The sequence below is a fragment of the Pristiophorus japonicus genome, chromosome 3 (genome assembly GCF_044704955.1).
Source record: "Pristiophorus japonicus isolate sPriJap1 chromosome 3, sPriJap1.hap1, whole genome shotgun sequence".
Classification (NCBI taxonomy): domain Eukaryota; kingdom Metazoa; phylum Chordata; class Chondrichthyes; family Pristiophoridae; genus Pristiophorus; species Pristiophorus japonicus.
Genome location: NC_091979.1, coordinates 74,099,287 through 74,111,980, shown reverse-complemented (window position 1 = coordinate 74,111,980; position 12,694 = coordinate 74,099,287). Strand labels below are relative to the sequence as shown.

General features: G+C 42.3%; 1 protein-coding gene across 1 annotated transcript in view; it reads right to left on the bottom strand.

The window, feature by feature from the left end:
* LOC139253997 (inactive dipeptidyl peptidase 10-like) overlaps nt 1-12,694 on the bottom strand; it is a 963,662-nt gene that overhangs the window by 126,952 nt on the left and 824,016 nt on the right. Inside the window, exons 12-14 of the mRNA XM_070873609.1 lie at nt 11,532-11,655; nt 8,534-8,572; nt 5,097-5,204 (exon numbers count right to left, since the gene is read on the bottom strand). Coding sequence (XP_070729710.1) covers nt 5,097-5,204; nt 8,534-8,572; nt 11,532-11,655 — 271 coding nt within the window. The remainder of the gene's footprint in view (nt 1-5,096; nt 5,205-8,533; nt 8,573-11,531; nt 11,656-12,694) is intronic.

Genomic DNA, 12,694 nt, shown 5'->3' with positions numbered 1-12,694 from the left:
TCTCCCTCCTGGTTTTCATGTCTCTGGGTGGCGGACGTGGATGCGGTGGATATGGATGATCTTAACGGGGTGGAGGAATGAGCTGGTGTGTCGGGCTGCTGACAAGGTCGAGGTAGAAGGCATTGGTATCACACACTGCCTTTGTGTGCCAGAGATGGATGGGGTGTATTGCTCGGTGCTGTGCAAATCAACATCTGCAAGTGGAGGACAACATTTAAGTGTATAGCTGGCGGGTGGGGTTGTTCAAGCTGACATGTGATCCGTCACATTTTACATTCTTACTTCAAGGACTTCCATCGCTACATGAGCATACCATTAATGGCCGACACACAGTGCGTTAATAGGTATTTGACTTAACATTGCATAACCTTCCATGACATGAGCGTAACGCAGGGCAGAGATTGGTATAAGCTTACCATGCTCTAGCACGGGATCTGCAGCACCCTTTTTTTGTGGCACGGGAGTGGTCACCCACCAACTCCAAGGTAAACTCCTCTAGGCTGGCCAACTCGATGACGTCTGATGGGCCCCCTCCCGTGCCACTCAGGCTTGATGCGTTGGCTGATCTTTTCTTCTGCCGAAAGAAAAGTTGTATCCTTTACCAGTTTTGCTCGTGCAACACACACACACATAAACAGGCACAACTGCCACAGAACCTTTTGGAGTAGTACAGGAGTGGAACAGTAAATGTTTACTCACTCTTGCTGAAGCCACCACATTGTTCCATCGTTTCCGACACTTTTCTCCATCCTGCAACATGTTTCCCACTGAGGACATGGCCTTACCAATCTCCCTCCAAATGCGTCTGTATTGGGGTGATGGAGGCTTGCCACGACCATCCCGGGTGAGGTCTTTATAATGATGCTGCACCTCAGCTACAAGTTTCTCCAGCTCCTCCTCATTTAACCAGGGAGCTCTGGACTTCCCTCCATCAGACTTCTTGGAAGCTTTTTTTGCACTCATTATAACTTTCCTAGATGGATAGCTGATGATGATTTTGTTTGTATGACTTCTCTGCAACTGGCAGGTGCAAGTGAGCAAACAGCTTTTCTGAGCATGTGCAGCAGTGCCATCAGCCCCAATCACGGCAAAAGTGATGTCATCGCCCACAAGAAACTACAAAAAAAAATCGCAAATCTCGCGCATGCGCGGTGCATGGCCTCCGATGTTTGCTGAGTCGCGAGGCCCGCGCCTACCGCCCACTGCTGCCACCGTTCGCTCACGCCCGCTCCCGCCCTCCGACTCCCGCTGCCTGCTGCTGCCGCCAACAGAACCATGGCAAAACTCCCGCCCGACTGGCCCCAGCGGCAGCGGGCGGCAAAAACTGAAGTTCTGCTCGGGGACTGCCGAGAAATGGGCAGGCCTTAGCTCTGACCAAGTTCAGGCCCAGAGAGTTTAAAAATAGATTTTCTCAGTTATGCTGATGAAACATTATGCACTAACCAAAGCCTCGGTATTGCAGTAATATCAAAGAAGATCTTTACTGCAGCTTATAAAATCCAATTACATACAATGTTAACAAACCTTGAAGAGTGCAGAAAACGAGATCAATCCGATGGCTGCCTCAGAGAGCTGTGGAAGCTGGGCCATTGAATAAATTTAACACAGAAATAGACAGTTTCTTGAGCGATAAGGGGATAAGGGGTTATGGAGAGCAGGCGGGAAAGTGGAGCTGAGTCCATGATCTTATTGAATGGCGGAGCAGGCTCGAGGGGCCGTATGGCCTACTCCTGTTCCTATTTCTTATGTTCTTATGTCCTTATGACTGATTTTCCTATAATCAAACGACTGGCGAACTGCAGAACTTTTCTTGTAAGTGTTATTTTTCATCTTTCGTCTCTTCACTGACATCAGTAAAAACTTGGAACAGTTCACAAGAACAAGTGTGAAAATAATTGCTATTTCAAGGTTGTAATTTCTCTTGTAGTTAATTAATGAAGATGCAGTAAAAGGGTACTGCACAAGATAAAAGTTCACGGGGGTTGGGAGTAATATATTAGCCTGGATAGAGGATAACCTAACTAACAGAAAACAGAGAGTCGGGATAAACGATTCATTCTTCGGTTGGCAATCAGTAACTAGTGGGGTGCCTTAGTGGTCAGTGCTGGGACCCCAACTATTTACAATCCATATTAACGACTTGGAAGAAGGGAATGAGTGTAACGTAGCCAAGTTTGCTGATGATACGAAGATGGGAGGAAAAGCAATGTGTGAGGAGGACACAAAAAATCTGCAAAAGGACAGAGACAGGCTAAGTGACTGGGCAAAGATCTGGCAGATGGAGTATAATGTTTGAAAGTGTGAGGTCATGCACTTTAGCAGAAAAAATCAAAGAGCGAGTTATTATTTAAATGGAGAAAGATTGCAAAGTGCTGCAGTACAGCGGGACCTGGGGGTACTTGTACATGAAACACAAAAGGTTAGTATGCAGGTACAGCAAGTGATCAGGAACGCCAATGGAATCTTGGCCTCTATTGCAAGGGGATGGATATAAAAGCAGAGACGTCATACTACAGCTATACAGGGTATTGGTGAGGCCACACCTGGAATACTGCGTGCAGTTTTGGTTTCCATATTTATGAAAGGATATACTTGCTTTGGAGGCAGTTCAGAGAAGGTTCACAAGGTTGATTCTGGAGATGAGGGGGTTGACATATGAGGAAAGGTTGAGTAGGTTGAGCCTCTACTCCTTGGAATTCAGAAGAATGAGAGATGATCTTATCGAAACGTGTAAGATTATGAGGGGGCTTGATAAGGTGGATGCAGAGAGGATGTTTCCACTGATGGGGGAGACTGGAATAGAGGGCATGATGTTAGAATAAGGGACCGCCAATTTAAGATGGAGATGAGGAGAAATTTCTCTTTCAGAGGGTTGTAAATCTGTGGAATTCACTGTCTCAGAGAGCTGTGGAAGCTGGGACATTGATTAAAATTATGACAGAAATAGACAGTTTCTTAAACAATAAAGGGATAAGGGGTTATGGGGACTGGGCAGGGAAGTGGAGCTGAGTCCATGATCAGATCAGCCATGATCTTATCGAATGGCGGAGCAGGCTTGAGGGGCCGTATGGCCTACTCCTGTTCACAGAAACATAGAACCATAGAAAATAGGTGCAGGAGTAGGCCATTCGGCCCTTCGAGCCTGCACCACCATTCAATAAGATCATGGCTGATCATCCACATCAGTACCCCTTTCCTGCTTTCTCTCCATACCCTTTGATCCCTTTAGCCGTCAGGGCCATATCTAACTCCCTCTTGAATATATCTAACAAACTGGCATCAACAACTCTTTGCGGTAGAGAATACACAGATTAACAACTCTGAGTGAAGAAGTTTCTCTTCATCTCAGTCCTAAATGGCTTAGCCCTTAACCTTAGACTGTGACCCCTGGTTCTGGAATTCCCCAACATCGGGAACATTCTTCCTGCATCTAACCTGTCCAGTCCCGTCAGAATTTTTTATGTTTCTATGAGATCCCCTCGCATTCTTCTAAACTCCAGTGAATACAGGCCCAGTCGATCCAGTCTCTCCTCATATGTCATTCCTGCCATCCTAGGAATCAGTCTGGTGAACCTTCGCTGCACTCTCTCAATAGCAAGAACATTCTTCCGCAGATTAGGAGACCAAAATTGAACACAGTATTCCAGGTGAGGCCTCACTAAGGCCCTATACAACTGCATTAAGACCTCCCTGCTCCCATACTCAAATCCCCTGGCGATGAAGGCCAACATGCCATTTGCCTTCTTCACCGCCTACTGTACCTGCATGCCAACTTTAAATGACTGATGTACCATGACACCCAGGTCTTGTTGCACCTCCCCTTTTCCTAATCTGCCGCCATTCAGATAATATTCAGATAAAAAGTGGTGTTACATTAGCTACCCTCCAGTCCATAGGAATTGATCCAGATTCGATAGACTGTTGGAAAATGATCACCAATGCATCCACTATTTCTAGTGCCACTTCCTTAAGTACTCTGGGATGCAAACTATCAGGCCCTGTTGATTTATCGGCCTTCAATCCTATCAATTTCCCGAACACAATTTCCTGACTAATAAGGATTTCCTTCAGTTCCTCCTTCTTGCTAGACCCTCGTATTCCGATAGGTTATATGTGCCTTTCTTCGTGAAGACAGAACCAAAGTATTTGTTCAATTGGTCTGCCATTTCTTTGTTCCCCATTATAAATTCACCTGAATCTGACTGCAATGGACCTACGTTTGTCTTCACTAATCTTTTTCTCTTTGCATATCTATAGAAGTTTTTGCAGTCAGTTTTCATGTTCCCAGCAAGCTTCCTCTCATACTCTATTTTCCCCCTCCTAATTAAACCCTTTGTCCTCCTCTGCTGAATTCTAAATTTCTCCCAGACCTCAGGTTTGCTGCTTTTTCTGGCCAATTTATATGCCTTTTCCTTGGATTTAACACTATCCCTAATTTCTCTTGTTAGCCATGGTTGAGCCACCTTCCATGTTTTGTTTTTACTCCAGACAGGAATGTACAATTGTTGAAGTTCATCCATGTGATCTTTAAATGTTTGCCATTGTCTATCCACCATCACCCCTTTAAGTATCATTCACCAGTCTAATCTCGGCAATTCATGTCTCATACCATCGAAGTTTCCTTTCTTTAAGTTCAGGACCTTAGTCTCTGAGTTAACTGTGTCACTCTCCATCTTAAGAAATAATTCTACCATATTATGGTCACTCTTCCCCAAGGGGCCTCGCACAACAAGATTGCTAATTAGTCCTTTCTCATTACACATCACCCAGTCTAGGATGGCCAACCCTCTAGTTGGTATCGTGACATATTGGTCCAGAAAACCATCCCTAATACACTCCAGGAAATCCTCCATCATTGTATTGCTTCCAGTTTGGTTAGCCCAATCAATATGTAGATTAAAGTCGCCCATGATAACTGCTGTACCTTTGTTGCATGCATCCCTAATTTCTTATTTCTTATGTTCTTATGTTCTTAAGAGGTTGATTTGATCGACAAAAAAGCAATGCGATCTGGAGTCATATCAGCTGTATTTTGTGCTACCTTCTGAATAAACAGAACCGGTTCGAACTATGAAGCAGAATTTACAATATCTCACCTGAAGAGTAAACATAGCAATGTGATGGAATTCTCCACGACCACCTTGTTTTACAGGCACAGTCATAAAAAACTTGGTGCCATCCTTTGAGAACACTGGTTCCTCATTCTAAAAAATATATAAAAATTCAACAATAACATAGTTGAAAAAATATAAATGATTAAAACAAGGTCCAAGAAATCCAAATTAATTTAGCTTACTAAAATCATCCAATGTTAATACATTATTCTAATGCCATCAGTTACTGTCGTTATGGCTCCCACAGATCAGGTTAATATCCAGGTGTTAGATTTCTCAAGAAATTGCATGAAAGTTACCAATTCTATTTCATAGAATCATACAGCACAGAAAGAGACCATTCGGCTCATTGTGCCCATGTTGGCTTTTTGGTCGAGCTATCCAATTTATCCCACAGCCGTGCTCTTTTCAAAAGCCCTGCAAATTTTTCTTTTTGCTATATATGTCCAAAGAAAGTGACTATTGAATCTGCTTCAAACACCCTTTCAGGCAATGTATTACAGTGTATTCCAGTTTATAACAACTCTGTGCAGAAAAAAAAGTCTCATCTTTTCCCTGCTTCTTTTGCAAATTATATTATATCTACGTCCTCTGGTTACCGACCCTTCTGTCAGTGGGAACAGTTTCTCCATATCTACTTCTCATAATTTTGAACACCTCTCTCCTTAACCTTCTCTGCTCTAAGAAGAACAATCACAAATTGTCTCGTCTTTCCACATAGCTATAGTCCCTCATCTCTGGTACCATTCTAATAAATCTCCTTTGCACCCTCTCTAAGGCCTTGACATGGTTCTTAAAATACAGTGCCGGAATTGGATACATTACTCCAGCTGGGGCCTAAACAGTAATTTATAAAGAAGGTTTTCCATAACTTCCTTGCTTTTGTATACTCTGGCCCGGGATTTAGGGTTGGGATTGTGGCAAACGCATGCGGAAATCCTGAAGTTGCGGTCAGTCATTGACAGCTCTGAAACAGGGTGCGCTGGGAGCCCCCGCGCCCCCCCACATCCCTCCCGCCCTGAGCCGGCAACCTGTGTAATCAGCCAAATCATTGAAACGAACAAAAACTTTGTCTCTCCCGCAGTAAGTACGCTGTTAAATTCCCCACTAATAGTTAGACCCAAAGGGATTAGGTGCAACTTCCACCCTATCACAGACCTTCACTTTTGTCCTTTCCTCCCCTTCCCCCTTTTCCTGCCTCTGTCATTGTTTAAAATCTGTTACATCTCTAACTTTTGCCAGTTCTAAAGAGAAGTTATCCACCTGAAACGTTAACTCTGTTTCTCTCTCCACAGATGCTGCCTGTCCTGTTGAGTGTTTCCAACATTTTCTGTTTTATTTCCGATTTCCAGCATCCACAGTATTTTGTTTTTGTTTTATGGTCCTAATACATCATGCAGAAGTCACTATATATGTGTATATAAACCCAAAATAAACAACGAGCCACGTATTCCTTAACAAAGCACGTCTTATTCAGTCATTATGTTTTATTATATATACAAATGTTTTTAATGCATAAATAAAATCCTTTCAAATTCTTTCCAAATGAAGGAATGGACGTGGGACGTGCTGTGTCTGGAGGAGCACTTGGCTTTGCTCCTCTGAGGACATTAGATCAATTAGCTAATTGTGAAGTGCTAAATGGAATGCTTCTTTATGTAGCATCCCATCCAGTTCAGCTGTTTGGACAGTATACAATATATTATGTCACTGTATCATGTTAGACAGCATTGCAATTTTTGTTTGTGTTAAAATAGTTTGGCTGCGCTGCTTGAGATGTAAGTGGTGAATACTGTTTTTTAAGTTGGCAAGACTGTTGAACTTGTTTGATTTATTTTGAAGGAATCAAACATATAAATGTCACAGGTTTGGCTGCTAGTTTTCAATTCTGCTTGGCCCAGTGCACGAGCTCTGTAAACATTTGGCCTACGTACCACACAGAAGGGATGGTGACAATTCAAGATACTGCAGCTTTACCTGTACCATGGAGGTACAACAGAAAGAAGCTATGGAATTTTTGCTGGACTGCTTGCTTTTTAAAAAAAATGGATACAGTCCGAAGGTTGAAGGGGGTAAACTACAAACTAGGTTAATTGTTATACCCAGGAGAATGGGAAAAACATGGGGTAATTTTAACATTTAACGGAAGGTGGAAAATGAGCGACAGGAAATTTCATTTTAGATGGCGCACGAATTTTCTTTCCATTAAGTGCAAGAAAAAAGAAAACCGGGGGAGGGGGATTATAAAACAGGCAGCTGATTTGCTATTGCACATTTTTTTGCCCAGCAATTAAAAGTTAAAATTACCCCCTTTCTTCCAGATTATTAGTGACACAGTCTGCTTACAGAAATTCTTGTTGGACTGTTTGATTGAGCAAGTGGTGTTACAAAAGACTCAATTGTTACAACATTTTCTTTACAGGCCATAATAATTATATATTTTTAAAATAAGACAAGCATTGAGCAAACATTTTGCGGACTAATCCACTTTTGTGTACACTTAAGCCAGATCTGTTGAATGTATAATGATGAGAATAATTTTCTTTTAAATGTAGTCTGGAGTCCAGCACTACCGATGCCGCTCGCGTTAATTATTCATTTGGCAGTGAGAGTCTAACCAGTGTTTAAGGAGCTATCACTTCTCCTATCTTTGTCAATATCCAACAGCCGTTTCTAAACAAATTATTTTTGAACATAAAATCTGATAAGTATAAAAACAATGTTAGAAAATAGCTTAACCAATATCAGGCAGATGCCTCAACTGCCTGCCACTAAAGTCTGGAAGGTATAGGAGTGGGAAAAAGAGTCATTCAATGTTAACTCCTGTTCCGCCCAGTTTCCACCAAATGCAAAGTAGATTTTTTTCAGGAACTAGTATTTTGGAATACAGTATATAAGTAATTTGAGACATGATATATGGTAAGTGTAGCATGCTTGGGAGGAACAAGTGACTTTGGACCTATGGTTCCCAAACCCAAGAAAAGGGTTTTTTCTTGTCTTATGTCTGTTGTAGATTAATTGATCAAGATTGATTGTTATGATTAGTCAACAACTCCATTATCATTGTATCATACGACTACAAGATGGTAGGAAGCAAACTAGATGGACCCTGGTCTGTTTTTGCCTAGTAATTCCTATGTTCCTAGAAGCAGAACACAACTGTGTTACAAAAATTAAAACAGAAAATGCTGGAAATACTCAGCAGGTCAAGCAGCATCTGTGGAGAGAGAAACAGAGTTAATGTTTCTCTATAATGTTCATCTCTAACTTTTTCCAGTTCTGATGGAAGGACGTCGACCTGAAACGTTAACTCTGTTTCTCCAGTTTTTATTGCGTATTATATATTCTTTAATGTCAATTTCATGATTCATCCACATTAACATTTAGATGAATTACTTTTAGTCAAAGGTTTTCTTTACCTGTTTAGAAAGCCAGAGTTCAGATACTGCCTCATGTATCTAAAATGGTAACGGAAAAGGAATAAAATGAAAAGGCATGCTAAACACAATCAATAATCCATCTGGAAGGATTTCTTTCCACATTAGTCACTGGGCCATGTAAAGTACGCAACATAAGATGTGCATATGTTTGTATCTTTATTTTAAACTGTAAAGAAAGAATATTTATCACTTAACAACATGAGTAACCACACATATTCTACAACGATATGGTATATCGACCGTCTGGATTAGGCTTTGTTGACTGCATCAGGCACCTCAACATTGTCACACAGACTTCAATATGGTTTGGTGCCAGCCCAGACCATGAATCCATTTTTAATATGATTGACAGTTTATGGGATTAAGACATGCAAAGATGTAACAGAAAGAATGAACAATTTTATACCTAGGTTGCCAGATCTGAGCTATATTGAGTAGGGAGGTACTGAACAGAGGTTGCTGTAGCTGCCAGCAAGGGGAAGAGGTGTGGAGCTTGGCAGGTGACTATAACTAGCATTGGCAGTGGTCTATGAGCAGGATTCCACCCATGGTGCTGCAGGTGTCAGTTCAGGCACAGAAAGAAAATGAGATAAAAATACAAGGAAGTAATAAAAAATGTTCTGTGGGACACATGGGGCTGGATTTTAATGCCCAAAAACGGGTGGGTTGCACTTGGGTCAGAGGTTAAAATTTAAAAAATCTAGAACCCAACCCCAACTCGCCTCCAACCCGTCCACTTAATGGAGGTAAGACAAGGGGAAGGCAGCCAACCCATACCCAGGAGCTGGGTTGGCTATTTAAATATATTAATGAGGCTGGCAGCCTCTGATTTAACCTGTTTTAATCTAGGGAAACCTGGCAGCTGAAGGGAGGCGAAGACAGCTTCGAGGAGAAGGTAAGTGCCTTTACAGCACTGCTTCTGGGCCAGGAGGAGCAGGATTGCTTTCCCCCGGCCCACCACGCTCCCTGCCCCCCACCCCCATCAGAGCGATAAGGGAATAAAGGGTTTTTTGAGTGGTAAAGGAATGAAGGGTTATGGGGGAGTGGGCAGGGAAGTGGAGCAGAGTCCATGATCAGATCAGCCATGATCCTGTTAAATGGCAGAGCAGGCTCGAGGAGCCAAATGGCTTCCTCCTACTCCTATTTCTTATGTTCTTAGAACCCCCTACCCCATACAAAGACCCCTGGGTTCAGGGATCAGACCACCGACCACTACCCAGATCTCGGATTGGACATCCCCTGAGATTGGGAATCACAACCCCCCTCCTTTCTTCTCCCCACTCCTCCCCCCCCCCCCAATCCAGAGTCGTGGATCGGAGCCCACTCCTGGAGTCGAGGAACAGACCCACCTGGTCCTGCAGCTTCCTCCAGAGTGCTCCCCGCCTGACTGGAAGCTAAGCCTTTAAATAAGGCAGACTTCCCGGTGGGGAATCTGTCAAGGTCAAAGGATGCACGCTGTGGAGTTAAAACTCCAGACCATGCGGCAAAACTCAGACTTCTGGGTTTCCCATCTGAAACTCCGCCACCCCCCACCCCCCCGCCCCCCTGCCTATGTAACCCACTCCTGTTAATATCCAAGCCATGAATTCTACAATTGTCAGAGTCAGAGGATATAAACATGGTTCAGTATATTTAACCAATTAAAACAATTTGCTAAACTTTATCTATTTGTTTTAGCTTCAGGCTAATTTCCTATTTAAGGTGATTTAAATTTGGACTCGTCATCTTTTTCTGACTGAGTCCCAAGAAAACTATCTCCTATAGATAGCATGTAGCGAAGGTGAGTTCATAATCTTACACTGTTTTAGTTTAGTTTTAGATATTCTCTTAATAGGCCTGCCATTGTCACAAAGCCTTGTTCAGCTGTTCTCAAGGATGGCCATGAAATTCCATTCTGTTTGGGGTCCTTACTCCTATGGTTTACATTAGGGAGAGACAAGACTCTTAAAGAAAGCTGAGATAAAAACCATGACTTGCTTAGCCAGAGGGAAATCTGGACTTCCTTATGGGAGTAGAATTATTAAGTTAGGACCATAGACGTAGTAGATAAAGTTTTCCTGTCATCGCCCACCCCACAGTCTCAGCCTCAGCTTCAGGAGCAGCACACCCAAAGTAGCATCATTTTTTCCCAAGTCCATTAACATGGCCCTGGGCAGTTCCAAAAGAGGGCCACCCCCTGGAGATCACCAGGCATAAAGCTTTGATGATGTGTAGACAGTTGGGGGGTGGGGGCGGGGGGAGGGTTAAATCTTGGCTATTTTACTTACCCTTGTGTCTTTGGTCTGCCCGAGGACCCCTGCCACCTAATTGGGAGCATGTAACAGCACCATGTTTGTCTGGGCACCTCCACGCTGGGGTGATCAGTGAGCAATCATCAAGGAAAATGAGGTGGGAGGCAGGAATCTCTCTTTGCACTGGAGCAATGTGCTTACCCCAACTTGCTTAGCCAGAGAGAAATCTTCTCCCACTAACCCCATTGAGAAGTTCCAGAAATCCTGACGCAAAGTTAAAGGGGCAAGAGAACTAGAAAAATCTTTGCATTGGAGAAATGGGTGTTCCTGGGAGCAAGGGTCAGGAAAATAAGCCCTATGAGGTTAGAGTAGAATGAAGAACATTCACCCTTCTAGTCAGCATACACATCTCATTTAAACAGCAGATTGGAGAAGGAAAGGGCCATTTCTCCATATTTAAATAATCACATCAATTTGGAGTTCTGACTTATTTGGAAGTGCCAGGTTGCAGCAGTTTGCTGACTCTGTACTGTTTTATCAGATAAAAGAGAAGGCTTGACACTGTTCAAGATAAAGTTGAACTCATTTTAGCTGCAGGATTGGAAATCATTTATTGGCTGATTTGATCACCTTCATTTATTTTCAAATTTGTTTGTTAATGTGTTCTGACAAATGACCTCTGCAATTAGTGGCATTCCATTACGTCACAGTTCACGAATATGTTTCACATGAGCAGAATGTCCTACCTTAGAGCAAGCTCCAGTTGTAATTTCACATGTAGTGAGAATGGAGACATTTTGAGGTCTGTTCAGCCAGTTTACTACAGTCTTTGTGCTGCTGACCCACTTTACCATTGTGATATAATATTCCCTTGTTGAAAAGAAATGCAATCTCAGAATTGATAAAAAATAGCTCTATTAAAACTAGACATTAATATTGACTCTCAAATAGCAAAGACCCTAAACGAAACAAAAAATATGAAATAGTCATTCATCAGAAATAAACTATCAAGTGTGATTTTTAGGTACAGTTCCTCCATACTCTTTAACAGTATGCTAACTTTTTAATTTATTCAGACTATTGTGTGTGTTTATTTGGATATAATTAATCATCAGAAGCAAACAGTCCATCCATTTTTTAGCCGAGGTACACTGGCACTGTTAACAGCTTGTGTATATAATATAAACAACAAACTATTCTTAATCAATAATAACTCAATTACTGAAACAATAAATAAATAAATATTAATATTGTAGTTTTTTATAGTGTTCACTAGCCTACGATTTTATTAAAATGAATGGGGAAAACTCTAGGTTGCTGAGTGCACAGCAGTAAACTTTGGTCTCACTGTCTTATGCTGACACATGGGCAAGGTATCATAGAAGTCCAACATCAGTGCCACTGTAATTATGGCAGTGAGGCCAGAGTCAATTCAGCCATCGAAGGAGACCGTGATTTTCCTTTTATCTCCTCACAGCTAGCACAAATTGCTGCCTAGCATCCTGAAGCTGCAAAGGAGGAGTTAATCTCAGCAGCTAACATTTCCAGTGTAGTCTCATGATTGACTGACAAGAATCATTAAATCAACTATGCTGGATGGAAAGCATTACCTGCTCTGGTCCATCTATCATTTGCTGAGGCTCATAAGTTGTAAAGGTACAACTTGTGTTAAGGTGCAATATATTGGTTGGAATTTACTGTGTTTGCAGCAGGAGAAAAGGACTATGTTAACTTTCCCACCGACTGGAATGATGATAGATATGGTGATTGGGCTCAGAATCCCCAACAGTCATTCTCAGTGTTGGCAGATGCAGTAGTCTAGTGGTGCAGCAGCAGATTGCTGTTGCTGATCCCCTACACCACAGAGGTCAAAGAAGGACATGCATTTTTCTTGTAGTTGTCACGCGGT